The sequence below is a fragment of the Urtica dioica genome, chromosome 2 (genome assembly GCF_054948205.1).
Source record: "Urtica dioica subsp. dioica isolate 48M chromosome 2, U.dioica_male_clone48M_v1_H2, whole genome shotgun sequence".
Lineage (NCBI taxonomy): Eukaryota > Viridiplantae > Streptophyta > Magnoliopsida > Rosales > Urticaceae > Urtica > Urtica dioica.
In genome coordinates, this window is record NC_142757.1 from 45,354,628 (window position 1) to 45,376,174 (window position 21,547).

The window sequence follows — 21,547 nt, forward strand, 5'->3', positions numbered from 1 at the left end:
TCCCGGGTATTGGTTTACTTTTCTTTGTATTCCCATCAATTATGGTCAAGTTCTCATTTGTGACCGATGGATAAGAATAGCCAGTGAAATTCAATTGTTCACAATAAGCAAGAACTTGAGTGTAAATTCAATTGTCCAGCTGTAAATTAAGGTCTAGTGCTCATTTGTGACCGATGGATAAGAATCTAATGTTTACTTACAAAATCGGGGACAACTATTGAGAATTATTTTTTTTATTTTTTATTATTATTATTTTTTTTTTTTCATAATTGAAAAGCTAAAATTATAGCCAATGACCCTTTCAGACTATTATTTTTTGTGTGAATGTTTTTCTTCTTCGAACGATAATTCAACCACACAGAAAAACAAGATTTGACAATCACAGATTGGATCGCGAACAAACAAACACAAACACTCGAGGATTTTTATCCTGGTTCGGCAAAATTGCCTACGTCCAGCTTCTTCACTAATCAACGGTGTTTACAACGACAATTCACAGTAGAGCAAACCGATACACAAGTTCTGGTTTCTCTCAAGTCGATCGATCAGAAGATTCAATCGATTTCCTCTCAAGAACACTCGTGTTTATCCCAACCCCACTCTCAGAACTGTTTCCCCAAATCAATTTCTTATCTAGAGTACTAACACAATCAATACCGTTACTTACTCCTACCTCAATCCCAAAATGCCTTTATATAACAGGCTTACAAGATTCCGATATTAACTAACTAACTAAAACCCTTTTTTTGTGCCGACTCTAAGACTTGACTTGCTGACCTGTCGTCCACGTAAGCAGCAGTGATAGAAAACAATATCAACAATCTCCACCTTGTTTTCTGATCACTCCGTCAACTAGTGAAGAAAACATGCTCAAGGACCGTTGACCATCCCGATCAGTTCCAAGCAATGAAGAAATTTATTACTTGAAACTGATTTGGTCAACATATCTGCTGGATTGTCCTCAGTTCCAACCTTCACCACTTGAACTGTACCAGCACTGATAACGTCCCTTACAAAATGCATTCTTACATCAATGTGTTTGGAGCGTTCGTGAAATACTTGATGCTTGGGCAAGTGCACGGCACCTTGACTGTCACAATGGACTTTTAAGCCTCCTTCTTGTGTCACTCCGAGCTCTGTCAGTACTCCTCTCAGCCACATTGCTTCTTTTACTGCCTCAGTGATTGCAATAAACTCTGCTTTAGTTGTTGACAGAGTTACCACTGACTGTAAATTTGCTTTCCAACTGATGGCCGTCCCATACACCAGAAACACATATCCAGTTTGAGATTTTCTGGTATCGATACTACCTGCAAAATCTGAATAAACAAAACCAGACACACTATCCACAGTGTCATCAGCTCCACCATAACTTAAACCCTTGCTCAGAGACCCCTTCACATATCTTAAAACCCACTTCACAGCTGACCAATGAGCCCTTCCTGGATTAGCCATGTACCTGCTTATGACACTCACGTCGTGCGCTAAATCAGGGCGCGTGCACACCATTGCGTACACGAGACACCCCACCACGCTTGAATATGGCACATCCTTCATATCTTGAGCTTCTTCATCTGTATGAGGACTCTGATCATTGCTCAGCCTGAAGTGACTTGCCAAGGGAGTGTGAACAGCCTTGGCATCACTCATATCAAAACGATCTATCACTTTCTTCAAGTAGTCCGTCTGACTTAAAAACAGCTTCTTCTTGCGTGAACCCTTTTCTCTTGTACGTGCAAAGGCAGAGCATCAAAAAATCCTAAGCTTCCTATAGTCCTCTGGGTGATCAGACCACATTTGCATAGGTGTCTTAAAACCTATAGCAGAAGATGGACACCTATTGATTAGGTAACAAGCAGTTTGCACTGCTTCAGCCCAGAAAGACTTTGGGAGACCAGATTGAATTAACATACACCTAACTCTCTCTAGGATAGTCCTATTATACCTCTCTGCTAGGCCATTCTGCTGTGGTGTACCAGGAACAATGTGATGCTTAGAAATACATGTCTTCTTGCACAAAGTGATGAAATCTTTGTCAAGATATTCCAGGCCATTATCAGTCCTCAACCTTTTGATTTTCTTACCTGTTTGATTCTCAACAAGAATTTTCCAATCTTTGAAGGTTTGAAGAGCTTCATTCTTGTGAGTTAGAATATACACCCATACCCTTCTTGAATAATCATCAATAAGAGTCATAAAGTAGCTTCTACCTACATGGGACTTAGTTCTGGTGGGCCCACAAAGATCAGAGTGGATGTACTCAAGAATATCCTAGGTCCTATGGGTTGCAGACTTAGGGAACTCCACCTTACTAGATTTACCTAAGACACAGTTCTCACAAAAGTCTATCTTTCCTACATGATCCTTACCAAAACAGCCCTGTTTGCTAAGCTCATGTAAACCGGCATCACTCACATGTCCTAGTCTAAGATGCCACGAAGAGGTTCTATCAGGTCTAGACTCGGTGAGGTTAATAACAGATACAAGGACAGTGCTACCTAACAGAGTGAAAAGACCATTATGCCTAGAACCTTTCATCACAAGAGAACCCTTAACAAAGAAAACAATATCAGCAGTGATACTGACTCGGTGAGGTTAACAGCAGTGGTTAACAGAGTGTCGTCCACGTAAGCAGAGTGATAGAAAACAATATCAACATTTTGTTAATAATAAATAGCTAACGTTAGACACGTCCTCGATAACACGACAAGATAAAGTGTGTTTTAGTGCTTTTCATCTACAAGTTTTGACCAGACTAAGGCTCCGTTTGTAATCCGGAAAATAAGAGAGAAATTGAAAATAATAGAGAAAATGAAAATGTGAGAGAAAATAATACAAAAAATCAAAATTCTAATTGTGTTTGGAAGTCATGGAAAATATGAGAGAAAATTGACGGGAAAGTAACGATGAGACCAGACGGAGCTCACTCAGGTCCAGAGTGGGCTTCAGCCCCCCCTCAATTTTTTTTATTTACATTTTTTGCCCATTTTTAAAAAGTTTTACATTTTTTACCCAAAAAAATTTACACTTTTGACTCAATTTAAAAAAAAATTATTTTTACCATAATTTTTTTTAATTAACCCCTCTAAATATTTTTTCTTCAAATAACCTCCCCTATTGAACTTCTCTGACTCGGTCCCTGGACGAGACACACAAATGTGATCCCCTCATAGACAAATTTTGGAGAGATTCTCATTTTCCATTTGATTTTCGAAGGAAAATGAAATCCTCATTTTAGTTATACACTTTCCCTCGCATTTTCTATCATATTTTTTTTTCACCATATTTTCCTCAATAACCTAAGTAATATAGGAGGGATTTCCATTTTCCTTTCCCTCTTATTTTTCGGGTTCCAAACTAAGCTTGATCCCGACACACTTTGGAGTCTAGCAAAACGAAGCTAGAATTCCTCAAGACACAGAGTGTGGCGAGTTTCTCGACTGTGGTAAGTTAGAGACGTGATATAAAAAGGCACAAACAATATAATTGGGTGGCATATAGTTGTAATGACGTCAATGGAGTTCTTTCCTTTAGCTATCCTATAACCTTTTCTATTCTCTTAAAGCATTCATATCTGTAATATTTCTCACTTCGAATTTCGTTCTAGTATTAATGAATTTTGAAAATGATAATTATGAGGATAAGAAAAACGAGTAGAATATTTTAATTTCACATGTATTTTCTTCTATACACTTTTATACACATAACTTGATAGATTTTAAATTAATTCTAATTAATTACTATTTTTCTATATATCAATATATAGTTTACAAGAATACCCATGTTTCACCTATCTCTCTCAGCTAGTCTTTCTCCAGTTACAAAATCTTTTAAAAAAAATCGTATATATAATGGTTCGTACCATCATTCTTTGCAAAAATCCAATTTTTAGTTTATAAACTTTATTGATAATAGCTGCTTAGACACATTTAGTTTATGTTATAACGTCATTTTTTAATGAGATAATGACGACAAAAATACTCAAAGTTTTACATTTGATGCAGTTAACTACTCATACTTTATTTTCGGCGGATAAAATACTAGGCTAATGTTAGTTTTTTGTTGCACTGTTACTACTTTGACCGTTATATTTAACATAAATCCACATGTCGCAATCTTGTGATTATCTGATTTAAAAAAAATATTTAATAAATTAAATAATAAAAAATACATTTTAAAATTAAGAAAAATAAAATACAACACATAAACATAAACATACGCACACACAGACACGACGCCAGTAACAGTCCAAGGTGGGCTATAGCCCCTCAATTTTTTTTTTTTACACTTTTTACCTTTTTTTATTTTATTTTTACATTTTTTTACCCTCAAAATTTATAAAATCCAACCCCCCTGAATTTTTTTTGTTGTAAATTAACCTCCCCTAATATAGATTCCTGGCTTCGTCCCTGTATACATACGTATACACATATACTCAAACACAGATATATAGACAAACGTATATACTAAAACACAAGCAAACTCCAGACCATATAAGAAATAAAAAAAATCAAATATCAAAATAGAATTAAAACCCCTTAGGAGGGAACAATTGGCGGATCAATCGAGCTCGGAGCAGTTGGCGGCGGTTTTAGGAGTATGGAACCCAAATAGCCGAGCCACAGAGCAGACAATCATTGGATCTCCGGTGTCGAATCTTCACCGGGGGTTGTGGAGAGAGGGTGGCCGTGAAGTGCAGCTCCGGCCGGGACTTCGATCAAGTCGGTGGCTTTGGAGCTCGGCAGGGTGTGCGGCAGAGAAACGAACCCATGGAGAGAGAGAGAGAGCCGGAGAGAGAAACATTACCGGTGGCTGCAGAGGTGAGGCGAAGGCTCAACGGCGGACGTATGAGGCAGAGAGCGCCGGAAAGGCTGATAAACAGAGAGAGCGAGAGAGAGAGAGAGAGAGAGAGAGAGAGAGAGAGAGAGAGAGAGAGTGAGAGAGAGAGAGAGAGAGAGAGAGAGAGAGAGAGAGAGAGTATCTATGGTCGCAGTGGAGAGTTGTCACGATGGCGGAGTGATTATGATCAGGGGTTATGGCCATGGAACGTGGTCAGAGTTTGGCCAAGAGAGAAAGACATTTTTTAATTTATCTATTTATGTATCATAAAAAATTAATATAGAAATAAATGTTAAATCTGGGCCGTTGATTTGAATCAGGTAGTAACGGTGGAACTAAAAAATAACATTGAGTATTTTACCCGCAAAAAAAAAGAATGAGTAGTTAACTGTATCAAAAATAAAACATTGGGTATTTTTGCCGCCATTAACTTTTTTAATCGTAAAAAACGATAAAAATGAAATTCCTACTAAAAACGACATTGAAGCTTCAAAAGACGACATGAGCTAAAAAAAAGCCTCAAGTATCCGAGCAAAGTCCAAACAACAAAACAAAGACCTTGAACTAAATTCAAGGAAAAAATCAAAGCAAACGTTTCAACGTTGAGTACTCGACCAAGAGTTCTTGGCACGATTTTCGGCCATAGCACACGCGTCACCCATGTCTTGTCGCGCCACAAGAAGACCGGACCGTGCCACGACGTGCCTCAACCATGTCCTCAGCTACTTCGCGCCACAGTCGCGTCACGGTCGGCCAGCCTCCATGCCAAACGAAATGGTATTCAGAACACCTTGATGTTTTGGTCTCGCTCCTCATTCTGTTGAACGAAATGGTATTCAGCACACATTGCTTGTTCGAGACAATCTACAACAGTGGATGGTTGATGACTTCCACTATCAAACGTTAGAGCCAACTCCGGTCAAAAAATTTCTAACATTCTTCTAACTCTTTCTGACTTGGTCGGAACTAAGTGCGAGCATAATCTGGCAAGCTGGTTGAACTTCCTTTACTCTTGTATCTCAGCTCCATGAGCTTCGATATGATGCAACGGTGCAGTAACTAGTACCACCAGGTTAGGTTAGGCTGCCAGCTTAGGTGCAATGGCAGGACCGTAGGGATTCTCTGTGCCCTCTTGTTTGGATTATGGAGCAGCATGAGGAGCATCTTGCACTAGAACCTCTGTGACAACTCTGCCTCTTCCTCTACCTCGGCCTCGTGCCCTTTTTCTACCGCGTCCACATGCAGCTTGAAAGTTTTCCATCTAACTCAAAGAAAAGTATGAGTAAGATATAGACAAAAATAAAATTACTAACTTACTTGAGTAGGGGATTGAGCTGTGCGATCGGATAGCGAATGGGGTCGTAGGTTCTTTGTTCTGATACCAACTGTGACGACCCGCTTTTTAGACCGTCTTACTTGTCTTACTTTTTAACCTTTAGAAAATGCTTTTGAAAATTTTGGGGTACTTTTTTCTTATTTATTTTAAAAACACATCGTATAAAGGCGAACCAAAGTTCAAAGAATTATAAGTAAACCAAATACAAAAGAAGTATGAAAACTGCATCTCAAAAATCTCACGAGAATTACTTAAACAAATATGAAAATATGAAGTACCAATTTAAAATCAAACATAGCGGCAAAAATACTCAAACGTAATCCATAATCTAAATCTCAACCAAATTAGAAAACTCTTTGAAACTTAATAACTTCAAAATAACTGAAAATAAAGAGCTTAAAATGATTTCTTAAAGACTTGTAGCGGAAGACTTATTTCGTAAATGGAAACCATAACCCAACCCTTTCGCCATCGACATCGCTAGTCCACCCTGCTCAGTTCTTTGTATGGTGTTTACCTATAGCACATACGCAAAGTTTTTCGGAGAAATGAGCTACGCTTAACGAGAACAATATAAAGCTCACAAAATAAAATAGTAATCCAATGCATGATCGAGTTATTAATATTTTCAAACTATAGTATGACTTAAGCTTTCTTTTATAATTTCTTTAGATCGGGGTGCGCCTAGGGTAGTCGTACCTATTTCCGTGTACACTTTGGAAACGAGCTACGAGGGTGTGACCTCCCATAGTTTCGTTCCATCTTTTAAAGTTATAACTTTTGAGAAAAATTCTCACTAGGGCCTTGGTCGAGAAATTTCTCCATTTGAGCCTCGGCCAGAAAACTTCTTCTTAATACCTCTCGTGGCGGTACGACTCCCTTGCTTATCTTTATCTTTTCACTTTGTTATTTTCGTTACATGCATGAATAACATATGGCATAAACATACATGATAACATGACAAGAAATAAGAACATGTTATAACATATCATCACATAATATAACATAACATATCATATCATCAACTCTTCATATCTTAACCTAACCTATCATTCATAACGTATCATACCATACCATATCATATCATACCACACATATCCAAACAATCATGCAATAAAGAATCTAAAACAAATAATTAACTAATTCAGATAGTATACTCATTGTATTTTATTTTTGAACTAATCTGTGTTGTAGTGAGATTATTCTCACCTTGACGATTCGGGAGTAAAACTCTCTGGTCGAAGACGGAAATAGAAGCTCCAATTGATTCACAACCTAATCGGGATAAATGATTATTAGGAATCAGCTAAGAAAGTGATTGAAGACAGGTTCTAGGTTTTGGAAACTGTTAGAAACGAGATTTAACGTGAAATTACTAAATTACCTTTGACTATTAGAGTTTTCGGAAAAAATTAAAACTCTGGAAAACTTCTGTAAAAATTCTAGTAACTAAAAAAACATTATTTTGAGCACTTTGTGTAAAGAACTGCAGCCAAAAATACTATTTAACTATTTATTAAAAATAAAACAAATATATTATTGACTTCTAAAACTTGTTCGAAAAATTGGTATTGGCACTGTTTTCAAAACAACTGAAACGTAAAATTGATTTATTGTAACAAAAAATTAAATTATATATTTGAATAGAAGACACATTATGAATATGATAATTTTTTTCGATTGAACTTAAAATACATCTAAAACTAGCGTTTACGAAAAGAATCGACGCAAAAAGCATAAATTTTGAAGCCATAAGCATTTTAAGAAGCGATTTTGGTGAATCCGAACCGAAAACTTTCTTTTGATCTATAAGCTTATTCAAAATAAAACCACAATCAATAAAAAAAAAACTAATTTGAGAAGGAACTCGAATTACATACCTAATTTCTTAGACTGTCGTGAAAAAAATTAGTCGTTAACAATCACATAACTCAAAAACAAAGAGGGAAATATCTATTTATTTGGTTGCTAGGGTTTTATGGTGAAAAAGAGAAGTGATGGAGAAGGATAGGGACGGAGAGATCAGTAGAGAGCATGAGAAAGAGCTGATGGAGTGTATAGAAAAAAAGAAACACAACCTCAAATCTTAATGAGCTTTATATATACGATTTTTTTAAACCTAAGCTTCTTTTAATGGACCGATAAAAATAAAACTCTAAAGAATCGTTAGCAAGACTAAAACTAATGTGATATCTATTATGAGCATATATATATATACTAGGTGAGTTGCCCACGTGCTACGCACGTGTTAGTTTTAACAACTATATGGAAAATGAAAATAAAAAGAATAAGTGATTTGTCACAAATAATCATAGATTTTTTAATCTCCAAACTTCATTATGCACAAGGCCAACTTAAGAAAATAAAACTATAGGGGGAATGAAGTGTTTCTAACAATCATCTGACATATTGATAAATGCCCACTTACTCAACTCATCAGCCATAAAATTACAACATCTTGGCTTCCAGCCAAGCTTAACATCCTCAAAACTTCCGGCCACTTATTCATAGTTGAAACATCGAATATATATTTATGATCTTGGTTTTGGAATACATTATCAGTATATAACAAACACGCAAGATACTATGTTCTTATTATTCAGACTCGTACTATAACAACATCAACTTATATATAAAAGACATCAGAAAATTTCAAAACAATTAAACGAAGTAAAATAATGAAATTTGTTACGCATAAATTAAGTTAGTATAAGAAATCAAGCAATTAAGATAAACAAAAATGATTTTTTCGAATAGAATTTTGTTTCACTTCATTCATAACAGTTATCATGGTACGAAATTGAAAAGTTGTTGCTTCAACCCAAGCGTCTAACTAAGTCAAAAGATACATGATTCAAGGAGTTTGACCCAATATCATTAAATATTTTAAAATAAGTATTAAAATACTTGCGTATTTGAAATACGCAATGTTTATGCAATATAAATCGAATGTTTTTCTTCGAACAAATAAACACAGTATAAATTAAAAGATCAGATTCGCTTCTGAAGTCAAACATTATCAAAAGAATGCCAAAACCTACTTTGCACGTTTATTTTTTTTCCACACTATTATTAGTAAAACGTTATCAAAACCTTATCAAAAATGAAAAACGAAGTCATTTCAGTACATTATCTTATGATATATTTGTAAGCTATACTTAAAAAAGAATATTTTTTTCATATATATAAATGTATATAATAAGATATTTTAATATTCATAGTCTTTCCATTGAGAGCAAAATGAAAGTGATTAAAGATGTTTAAATTAAATTTTGTGGTAAATAGAGCTGTTAAAACTAAATTTTTTTAGTATTTTAATTAGTTTTTTTCTTAGTTTAAGAGAAGGTTACATATAAATTTCTTTATTTAATATAATAGTACTTTAACTCATTGCGTATAATTTTTGGTGGGATAAACAGACCTATAAAAACTTTAATACTACACTTTATTCCAGTTTTTTTTTATTATTCAAGATAATTATATATCTTTGATACTCGAGTGTTTGAATATATCTACGTATTTTCTTATCATTTAGATGCAAAATTATATTTCAGTGTGCTACGATAAAAATATATAATGATAATAATCATTTGATATATGTGTTTTGTAATCCACATCGAATTTCACTTTGTTGCAAGTGACATTTATTTAAAAGTGTTGATTATAAACCAGTAGTAAGTTTCAAAATAACGAAATATGAAATGGAAATGAATATTCAAGTGCAACACTTCAGTGATTCTGAAATGAAGTGCAGAACAGTTTCAACATCAATATATGACTTTTTCTACAATGGAAACAAATGTATATTTTTATTTCAGAGCCTTGGAACTTCAAAGAAATCAGTGAACTTCAAACAAATGTATCAACTCACATAAAAAGGACTTTAAAGAGCATGAGAACCTTCAAACAAATGCATATTATTATGCATATATGAGATGAGTGGAAGAATTCCAAGCAAATAGGAAAAACAGAATGGCTATTCGAAAGGAAAATACATTTATTTTCATCAAATAAAAACTCCTACCAAAAGCCATTCCATAATCTTACACATCTAGCTATATTTTTGGCAAGATATATAAATAAAAAATATCACTTTCAAATCCTAAAACTAATAATAAGACAAATTCAATAATTCCCTACAAAATTCGGAATCACCGAATACACGCCCAAGTTGGTCAAACTTGGTCACCGCAACCATTTACTCTGGTATTCTCACTGCAGCACCGCCAAATATTCCTGAAGTTGATCCAAATTCAACTAAATTTTAAATCATTAGCTCATAAAAATAAATTGTTTGAAACAGTGACAAATCCACAAATACGAAACAAAGATAATAGGCAACCTACCTTCGAATTATTTAGGTTAATCGGGAAATTGTGTGAATACGTTGAGAGGGAGTTCACAAAGTGTAGAACTTTGCTCTAGACTGAAGAGAGAGAGAGAGAGAGAGAGAGAGAGAGAAGAGTTTATGTTTGATTTTTGTTCTGAATGAAATAGAGATCTGTATAAGCGCGCAGTAAGAATATTAAATCTCATTATTTAATTGTAAAGCTCAATTTATCCGAGCACACTTTTTGTGGCCGCTTAAGAAGATTGAATCTGAACAATACACGATATACTTGAGTAAAATAAGAAAAAAATTATCGGACAATTCTTTAAAATTTGCTTAATAAAATGCAAAGAAGATATACACTACAAATTACACAGAGTGTGATATATACAAAAAACTACAGTACAACAGTAGCTAAAGGACCTACGTGTCCACCATGCAGCATTACACCTAACATAAAATAGTAGCTCAAGGAAGATTAATGTAATTTAAAATCTTATTATTTTTGTTTTGTGTGGTGTCAGTGTATAAAAGACCCAAGTGTGAACATGCAATATTACACGGCTTGAATTAATAGCAAAAATAAGAGATACACAAGAGTATTATGTAAAGGATAAGCGACAAAAAAAAAATGGCTGTACACTAAGCACGCATCTTGATGAGCACATGAGATAGAAGCGCCTTTAGAGTAAATAGAGGCGGTGAAACCATATTTGATGAAGAAAAAAAGACATGAAATAGGCATATAATTACATCAAGCATGTTGAAGGTTATACGTACATAGGTAATGAGTTAAAGCAGGCATGTTGAGGACCTGCTTGCTTATATATATATATATATATATATATATATCTATATATATATTAGGTTACCAATATATATGTGATATGCCTTTGTAATTTCATATAATATTTTAGATATTAGCTTATATATAACGTTGTTAGTTATATATTAGGTTCATGGCAAAGGAAAGTAACCAAAACTAACAAATTTTAAACAATCTGTTGAGAGCCACGTTTACCAACAATATTTATATAAGTTATACATAAATAATTTTTCACTAATTATATATTCGTACGTAGCTATATAACAATTATATATACACACATATATATATATATATATATATATATATATGTAAAAACTCAGGTAAGTTTCTTTGGATTTAACTTTCAAGAAAAAGATTAGATATTAAAAAAATCTCTATAACCATATTTCACACATAACTCAAATTTAGAATTTAAAAAGGTTATATTTTGGGGTTTCACACTTTGCGCCTCGCTAGTTCACGTTTTTTGATTCTTAGGTGAAGAATACGGCTAACACAAAGACTCTAAGGCTCGAAGATTCAAAAAACACGAGGAATGGAAAGACCAGAAGATCCGAAGATCATGAAAAACACGAAGAACGTGATGAACGCATATAACATGAAGAGCACGAAGTACACAAAGGCCAACCATTGGTGAGGCGATGAGTAATTAAAACATCCTTCTGGCGAGGAGGGGATGACAAGTTCAGAAGATTTCATAATGCTTCAACCCACGTCCGGTCCTCGATAGAACCACGTATAATTCTAAGTGTCGACCCAAAAACAATGTTAACATATTGACGTTAAAAGGGAAGAGACCTCGAGAACAATCACAAGCTCTCCACCAACAACTCACTTCCTCCATAGAAGACCTCAAACTCAAATACGAAGAATGGCTAGCCATCTGGCCATAACTAAGGGAGACACCCCACCGGTGGGATGTGTTGTAATCAACACCCGGGCTTGAACTCGCCTAGCTTAAGAGAGCAATAATCCACATGCGAAAAGTGTTGTCTTGACAAATTCACGACAATCAGAACACCATAATGGAACATATCCAGGCGAGTCTCATCCGTCTCACCTGTGTGATCATAAATATAAGAGGCCATGACATCATTGTCGATGCCGTCTTCAACGAGAAAGCTCCCCAGAGCATGTTTCATTAGGAATCTACGAATAAGAACCAAAACAAGACTTCACGACAACCCCGATCTCGAGGGTGAAAACCTCGAATCTCGCTGAGAGGTTAACGAGGACGCCTCTAACTTGAGTATCCGGATATTAGCCATGTAAACCCCACAAGCATAATGGGAGCCCCCAAACTCCATCAATGTCACATGGCACATGAGGACTACATTCTCGCCTCAACGGACTACAATATCCTAAACTCCACTCCATTAATTCATTGTAAGAAGTCAAAAAAATTGAACTCACCGCTACAAAATACATTCTCGTTGGGGCGGGAACTTTACAAAACGGCTACAAACGTCCCGTTGCATAAAGTTTGCCTTTTCGCCGTAGTGAAAACTTTACACAACGGGATAGTTTACATGTTGTGTAAAACTGGACATTCTCGCCGCCACTAGCGCAATTCCTTGCCACTTTGAGAACCCAATAAATCTAGGGTTCGAGTATAAATGGTCATATATTTTCATTTTCTAATTGCTTCTCTCTCTCTCTCTCTATATATATATATATATATATATATATATATATATATATATATATATATATCTCGTTCTCCAAATTCAGACCCCGTCTGCAGATCTTGCCGCTGCAATAGCCTCGCCACTACCTCAACTGTCGTGACCACGTGTTTCTTCTATTTGTTTGCTCAAATTCCATTGAGATTATTCTAGGGCTTTGTTTAATCATTTTTAGTTTAGATTGAAATTGGTGTGCGAGTATGCTCGATTTCAATTCCTTGGAGATTATGCTCAAATTTTTTATCTTCATAAGTTTAGGTTATAAAATAATCAATATTTTTAGTCGAGATTGTTTACGTTTAAAATATTTTGTTTGCTTGAAATTGTGATATATGCGAAAATTGAAATTGAGTTCGTGAAAGTGTTAAAGAATGTGTTGCTGTAGCGACCAATACACTACGACACATGAAGATATGTTTTTTTTACTGCATTTCTACAATGCTACAGAACCATTGTAGAAAGTTAAGTTTTTCTACAACGATTTTAAAATCATTGTAGAAATTGGACTTTCTACCACGGTTTTTTGTACCGTTGTAGAATCTTCTACAACAATACGAAACCATTATAGAATCCTTCTACGGAGGTTTATTTTGCGTTATAGAATTCCAAAATTGTAGTACAATATTGTGCAACCATTCCACGTTTTGGTGGGGATGAATGGAGAAAAAGAAGATTCATTGACGGAAATGGGAATAGCTTGCCAAGAAGAACAAAGGTTGAGTTTCAAAGACTTGGAATCCTAGAACTTGGCACTTGTAGCGATACAAGCCTGGCAGATCGTTCATAACCTGGATTGTTTGACGACACATGTGACTTGAGCTAAATACTTCCCTACCTCCTCGGTTGTGGTTATCACAAGCAAACCATCCCACTCCGAGATTATCAAAGGCTTGGTTTGAGAATGCAACTTCTTGAAGAAAGAGTTTCGATAAATTCTACACAAGAACAATATCCAAGTATTCTTAGACCTATAAATCCAACGACAATGGTCTTTCCAACCTATCTTGCAACTGTCCATCGCTGATGGCTGGGGGAGAGTCCGAACTTCATGAGAGGACGAAAGTGGAATTTGAAGGATATCGAATCCCCATTAGCTTATGGCGCTAACGACATTGTGAACATTCTGTTTGGCAAGTCACAGTCTTTGTATAGACTTATGTGGCACTTCGAACTAAAGAGATCCTCTACTCGGTTCATTCAGAGTACCATGTCACTAGAGAGACAATGCGAGAATTCTCGGGCTCCGCACCATGATGGGATGAGAAATGGTGGAAGACCCTAGTACCACGATATTGAGTGCCTATCTGATTGACGCTTTTGTGACCATTTCCCAGAGACCAATTCCCACGATTGACGAAGTGCTAGCTATTCGGGTTGGACAAAATTGTGGTGGAAAACAACTTTCTCATGGGGGAGGTGAAAGTTAGACTGCAACGATGCAATAGGCATCAATGAATGATCCTCAAACCGGTGATCGATGACGTCAATGAGTTTCTCAAAGAGATCCGAGCAACCTACGCATATGAACCATGGCGGATCAATATTTTCGCACACCACTTTGATCCAAGTTGATATGTTTGGCTACTTCTAGGACTTGTCGCTTCTAAATGTCTAGGCCACACTAAACGTCATCGTTTTTGTTAACATCTGAAAATTTTGGTGGAGAAAACAAAAAAAATTAATTTTTGAGAGATTAGAAGCGACGTGTCGCTTCTAAAGTTGCTTCTAACTGGTGGGAAAAATTTAGAAGCCACTTGTCGCTACTAAGCTCAAACAATATGACTTTTTCAAGGCAAAATGTTTGTATATCCGTGGAATAGGATAGAAGTGACTAGTCGCTTCTAAAGGACAAATGTCACTTCTAATTCGATGCGTCGCTTCTAAAAGTCATTTTTATAGTAGTGGTTTTAAGAATACCCATACAATGTGTTCTCAATACTAAAAAAGTGTGGTCTATACACTATTACAAATAACACCTTTAAGATAAAAAAGTCGCTTCTATTTGACTTTTAAAAGTATGTCGCTTCTAAATCGGGGCTACAAGGCGTGGCAGCGAGGAGGCGTGGGGTTGAGGCGTTGTGGCCGGAGCTTTCAAAGAAGCGAGAGAGAGAGAGAGAGAGAGAGAGAGAGAGAGAGAGAGAGAGAGAGAAAGAGAGAAGGAAGAAAACTCATCAAAGATAGAGGTGGCAAATGTATAGCTAGGTTCATCGGAGGCGCAACAGAAACGAACCGAGAGAGGAAAAACTCTGAAATTTGGGCGAAATGGAGAAATGATTCGGTGAAGAAAAACGAGTTTGCTTTTATAGTCTAACTTAATATTTAGAAGTGACTAGCCGATTCTAAATTTTATGTCAGATAAAACGACGTTGTTTTGTTAAAAAATAAAAAATTGAGTAGCAAAAACAAATGGCTAAAAATTTCATGAAACCAGAAGCGACATGTCGCTTCTAAAGTGCGGGAAAATTTTAGAAGCGACAAGTCGCTTTTAACATCTAAATGTCACTTTTAAAATAAAACGTCTCTTTTAAAAGTGTTATTTGTAGTAGTATAGTGAAATCAATTGCTCGTTTAAAAAAAATTAAAATAATTTATATATATTTATCATATAATACTTAAATCGATTTTTTTATGATTGTAGACTTATGTTCTGTTTAATATATATATATATATATATATATATATATATATACATATATATATATATATATATTTATTTACTAATTCTTCACATTTATATATAATGTTTAGTATAGGAATCTAATCTTGGACTTGGTTTTTTTTTTTTTTTTTCAAATTTCCTAAAGAATTCTAGAATAAATTCATTTCAAAATTTACAAATGGGTGAATAGAAAAAAGTTATTTATTTATTTTTTATTTCTCTTCTGTATTTTGCATGCAAAATAAAGATAGTGCAACCTCCTAAATATAAGAATTGTTACAAATAATGAAGAAATTAATAGGTTTAAGTAAGAAGCAACATAAATAAACTAAATTGGATACTTTTATGATTAGAAAAAAGAATTTTGAACATAAATATTCATGTCACTTAATTAAAATCAACCAAACTTAAAATTTTACACTTCTGTTACTTAAATCAAAGGAGATAATTATTTTTCTACAAAAATATCATTTTATGACTATTTTTTTATTTCGTGATCGCTCTGTCATGAAATTTTTAAAATCGTTCACGAAACCAAGGATTGACATTTCGGAGAAACCGATCGGAAACCGGACGGAAACCGCCTTACTGGAGAGTACCGGTACTGGTTCGACATTTACCGTTTTCGTTCCAATTTATCGGCGCTTTCCGGTACTTTTCAGTGCTTTCCGAGGGTTTTCGTGCGTCGCAAGTTTTTTTTGTCAAATTTCTTTGGTTTTCGGTAGGTAAGTTTCGGAGGTTTATCAAATTTTTGGATTTTTCATTTTTTGATCATTTTTTACTTTAATCCATGATTTCAAGGGTTTAATCAATGAATATGAGTTTACTGGTTGTTTTGTATGGTTTTCTATGTATTTTTAGTTTAATCCGAATTAAAATGTTGATTTTTAATCCGAATCTGAGTTTTTTGATGTTGTAGATGATGAATATGATGTTCTTGAGTAGATGTTCTTGAAATGAATATGATGCTTATGATGATTAATGATGTTCTTGAGTTGAATATGATGATTTAATGATACATATGATGATTTGTGATGATGAATTGATTTGATATCATGTATTTGTTATATGAACTATGAAAAATGTGTTTATTTTTACAAAATATTTGTCTGAATACCCTTGGGATTCCTACATTTCTTGTTGGTTTTTTCTACGGTAAACGGTTTCATGCCGGTATCGATTTCTTTTTTTATTTTGTTTGAATATCCATCGGTTTCTCTTCCAGTAAGCGGTTTACCCCAAAAATTAAAGTCTCGATACGATAACTATAACGGTAGGACGAACCTTGCACGAAACACATAATTTCGTGATAAGTCTGTCACAAAATTATGAAGATATACCCGTCTTTGCACAATTCATTCAATAATAAAATTCTCAAATTTTAAGTTTTAGTTGATAATAATATTTGTGTCAAAATTCCTAAAAATATCACGTGCAAACCCGCGCGTGCAATCTCTCTCTCTCTCTCTCTCTCTCTCTCTCTCGTTTGGCTCTACGCTTGCTGTGTCTCCGCCATTCCTTTTCGTTTGAAACTTGAATGGCGTGACCAGACTCCCATTCCCATTGCCCTTAAAACGCATTGATCAGGTCTCAAGTCAAAGACTTGATTCCAGGTATGTCTTCGTATGTCTAGATTCCCAATCACAATCTCAAAATTGCGTCTCTTTGTCAATTGTTATATATCAAACACTCAGAGCTTGAGAAATGGAATGTTAACGGGTTTCGGTTTCATTTCCATATCCGTATAGAATGGAGGAACTAGGAAGAGTAGCGAAAGGCGTGTCTCTGGTAGCCAAGGAATTCGCGAAGACCTCTTTCGATAATCAATCTCTGCTCAAGAAAGCCCTGCTCGGCGCTACAGACCTCGCCGGCATCACGAAAGGCAAACCCCGTCCATTCTCTAACCCTAACCCTAACCCTAACCATGGGCTTCCTCATCTTCGTACTGAGAATGGACGAGAAGGCGAAGAAGAAATTGCTCAATCCGATCTTCACCGGGATCAGCCTCAACATAATGTCGACTTTCCATCTTCTCCGGCGACGACGCGGGAGATTCCTATTGGCGTTTCTGATTCTGGTGCATCTGATCTCAATCGAGTTTCTCCGACAGTTTCAACAACGACCGCCATTAACACCACCACGAAGCGGCGGAGGCCGAGGGAGAGACGTGTTCCTTCCACACCCTTCACCAGAGCACTCGGGTCTCTCTCTCTCTCTCTCTCTCTCTCTATATATATATATATATATATAATTATAGACATAATGAAGAAAATGGGACATGAATATAACTATTGAGACGTTTTCGTCTATACTTGGTGGAGCTGGTTTGCCACTGAATGAAACATTTTATGTTCTGGTGAATGGAATTTCTACTTCATCTTAACCAGCCTTAGTAACCTTATAACTTTCTGCTTGTAATCTGCAAGTTCGTCATTATAAATACTCTCTCAACATATATATATATATATATATATATATATATATATATATATATATATATTGTTACTGATGATGCGTGTAATAGGTTTGCTGGTCTAGGGGCTGGGCTAGCTTGGGGAACGCTTCAAGAGTCAGCCAAGCGTCTTGTGTATGGAAATCCAGCGTCCGATTCACAGAATTCCACGAGTGTTTCCCCGTTTCTGTCTCCTCAGAACGCAGAGCGATTGGCTGTGGCTCTGTGTAGGATGCGTGGCGCTGCGCTCAAAATCGGCCAGATGTTGAGCATTCAGGATGAATCCCTCGTCCCTGCTCCGGTACTTTCCTAGCATGTTCTCGCGTTATATTTTGCCTGTTTGTTTGAGATCCCTTGTCAAAAAGATAAAAAAGTATTTCACGAGGTGTTATAAGGTCATAAGTTACTCATCTCGTTGGAAATTGGTTTTGAGATGGAACACATGGTGAGTGGGCCCAAAGAGCCACCATTTTGCCGGGACGTGTTAAGATCCGCATCCGAAAGATAAATTAGACTTAACAGAGTTTATCAGGTCATGTATTTTGCTTTGAGATTAAACCTTATGATGTTTAACAATATTATTTATATGTTTGTACAGATCTTGGCTGCTCTTGACATCGTGCGTCAAGGTGCGGATGTGATGCCAAGAAAGCAGCTTGATCAAGTTCTCACAGCCGAGTTAGGTTCCGAGTGGTCATCCAAATTGAAATCTTTTGACTATGAGCCATTAGCTGCCGCGAGCATTGGCCAGGTCTGACACCGTTTTTGCTTCTCTCTCCTCTTGCTCTCTTTCTCTCATTTCTATTGTCTCCTCTTAATGGTATTTCTAATACGATTTTCTACAGGTACATAGAGCTGTCACAAAAGACGGGTTGGATGTTGCCATGAAAATTCAGTACCCGGGTGTTGCTGATAGCATTGAAAGTGATATTGAGAATGTCAAACTTCTCTTGAATTATACGAATTTGATTCCCAAAGGACTCTACCTTGACAGAGCCATTAAGGTATTCATCTTTGTTGTGGGTCAGTTATGGCTAGATTGAATATCAGCATTTCCGACTTCAGCTTGTTCCTTTATAAGAGACACATTGGTGTTTTAGTAACTTATGGTATAGAGTATTTTATTTGAGCAAAAAACATGTCAGATTTGTTGATGATTTAAATTGTGTTTTTCCTTGTATGTTTACAAGGTGGCAAAAGAAGAATTATCTCGTGAGTGTGACTATGAAATGGAGTTAGGAAACCAGAAACGTTTTCGAGACTTGCTATCGAACAGACAAGGATTCTATGTGCCTCAAGTTGTCGAGGATATATCGAGTAAAAGAGTCTTAACTACAGAGCTAATTTCTGGTAAGTAAGCAGTAGCGTTTATGGTCCTTCATATGTACCTTTAGTCACCTATTAGTCACTAGCAACTTGTACAACGACCACATATAAATGAAGAGGATCCTAAATCCTAATTTGATATAACTGCCTTTTGAATGTTGTGAACTGAATCTGATGAGAGTACTCTGGCTTGAATCCGATATTTTTCTATACGAGGAAAAATATCATCTAGTGCTTTTTCCAGCATGGATGAAACCAGATAAAACTAATCGGAGAGAGTGAAATTCTCAATGTACATATTTAGTCAAACTTCATTTCCAAGACTAAAAACATATTTTGTGTCTATAAATGAAACCAACTTGGCTTTGCTGCTGAAGAATAAATCATTTGTAAATCGATACCTAGTAGGTTTTGGGTTATCAGACCAGAGATATAGAACTGTTATGCTTCATTATCAATCACGAGGTTAACCTTTTCCTTTATACAGGGATCCCCATTGATAAAGTGGCATTATTAGGCCAGGAAACGCGTAACCACGTGGGCAAGAAATTGCTAGAGCTCACGTTGATGGAGTTATTCGAGTTTCGGTTCATGCAGGCATGTGCTCAAATTTGATTGATTTGGGGGGTTTTAGTTCATGAATTTTCCTCCTCTCCCTCTCTCTCTCAAATTGTTTTTTTATTTTTTATTTTTTATTTATTTTTTATATTTTTTTATTTATTTATTATTTTTTTTTATGCAGACCGATCCAAACTGGGGTAATTTCTTGTACGATGAATCCGCAAACATAATTAATCTCATAGATTTTGGAGCAGCTCGAGACTTCCCCAAGCAGTTTGTCGATGACTACTTAAGAATGGTAAGCTCTTGTTTCTTTCTTCTTAGCCTTATATTTTCTCTGCTCATTTATTTGTTTTACGCCCGACACGACAAACACTATCACAACTTGTCAAACATACACATGGGTGTAGGAAAAAAGTTGTAAATACAGAACTATTCTTGTGTTAAGATCTAAGGGGAGAGATATTTTTTTTTTGCAATAAATAATAGCTAGCTAACGGATGAGTTCATAATGATATTAGTATATTCATTTTTTTTATATATAAAAAAAAAATAGTGTTTCATTTTCAAAGACCGAGATTTACCCGCTAGATTGTTTTAGGGAGAGTTAATACAAGTATTTCCTAATGTCTTTCAGCTCTCGCCCCTGATTTTCGTTCTTTTCTCTTGTTCAATATCTGACGAGAGTGACAGATTGCTCTCTAGTTTGTATCTTGCTCTAGCTTTTTCCCAAGCTTAGGATCGCCACCCTTACTCCTCGTCAGACCTGATTAGAAACTGGTTTGATGTTTTAAAGCTTGTTTCTTGATTTGACCTAAATTATGATTTTCTAAATAATATAATTCAAATTAGGTACTGGCATGCGCAAACGGGGATAGAGACGGGGTGGTCGAGATGTCACGGAGACTCGGGTTCATAACGGGAATGGAATCGGAGGTGATGATAGAGGCCCACGTCCAGGCGGGCTTTGTTGTGGGACTGCCGTTCTCGAGGCACGGAACGTACGACTTTCGGTCGACCAACATCACGCAGAGCATTTCGAGCCTCAGCGCGACGATGCTGAAGCACCGCCTGACTCCGCCGCCGGACGAGGCATACAGTCTTCACCGCAAGCTCTCCGGTGCCTTCCTCGCTTGCATCAAGCTCGGCGCCGTTGTGCCGTGCAGAGAATTATTGCTCGAGATACACGAGCGTTATGACTTCGAGGACGAAGAAGAAATGGTCTCAGCAACTTGAGACAGGTTACTTGAGTTTTATGATTACGAATAGTAATTTGATTATAGTTACTTGAGTTTTATTATTACGAATAGTAATTTGATTATAGTAGCCAATAATATTCGATGCCAGCCAAATTTAAGTTGGCCCGAGGGAAATTGAAAGGTATTTTTTATTTTTATTATAAAGATTGTATATGGGAACTTTAAAGTTTCTGTGTATCTATGTAGACCATTTATTTATTTATGAGTCTGTATATTGATTTCAGAAGTTAATAATGATGGATGCAAATTTGCCATCCAAGGTTTGATCAAA

The 21,547-nt window shown here is 35.9% G+C and overlaps 1 protein-coding gene and 1 long non-coding RNA gene across 3 annotated transcripts; one reads left to right on the top strand and one right to left on the bottom strand.

Moving 5' to 3' along the window:
• Positions 1 to 9,911: 9,911 nt before the first annotated feature.
• LOC149404975 (uncharacterized) lies at positions 9,912 to 11,321 on the bottom strand. The gene is made up of 2 exons (XR_016295472.1): positions 10,522 to 11,321; positions 9,912 to 10,411 (listed from the first exon to the last, which is right to left on the bottom strand). It is a non-coding gene; the product is annotated as an uncharacterized LOC149404975 (long non-coding RNA).
• Positions 11,322 to 17,137: 5,816 nt separating this feature from the next.
• On the top strand, positions 17,138 to 21,547 carry ABC1 (ABC transporter 1). Of its 2 annotated transcripts, XM_089607344.1 has the most exons (9): positions 17,138 to 17,291; positions 17,427 to 17,879; positions 18,203 to 18,431; positions 18,729 to 18,881; positions 18,976 to 19,134; positions 19,321 to 19,480; positions 19,944 to 20,053; positions 20,199 to 20,315; positions 20,870 to 21,547. In XM_089607344.1, the coding sequence occupies exons 2-9, from the start codon at positions 17,428 to 17,430 to the stop codon at positions 21,251 to 21,253; spliced, it is 1,764 nt and encodes a 587-aa protein (XP_089463470.1). In that variant the 5' UTR covers positions 17,138 to 17,291; position 17,427; the 3' UTR covers positions 21,254 to 21,547. The 2 variants fall into 2 exon arrangements, with proteins under 2 accessions (XP_089463470.1, XP_089463471.1); XM_089607345.1 differs by lacking the exon at positions 17,138 to 17,291 and having other exon boundaries at positions 17,302 to 17,879.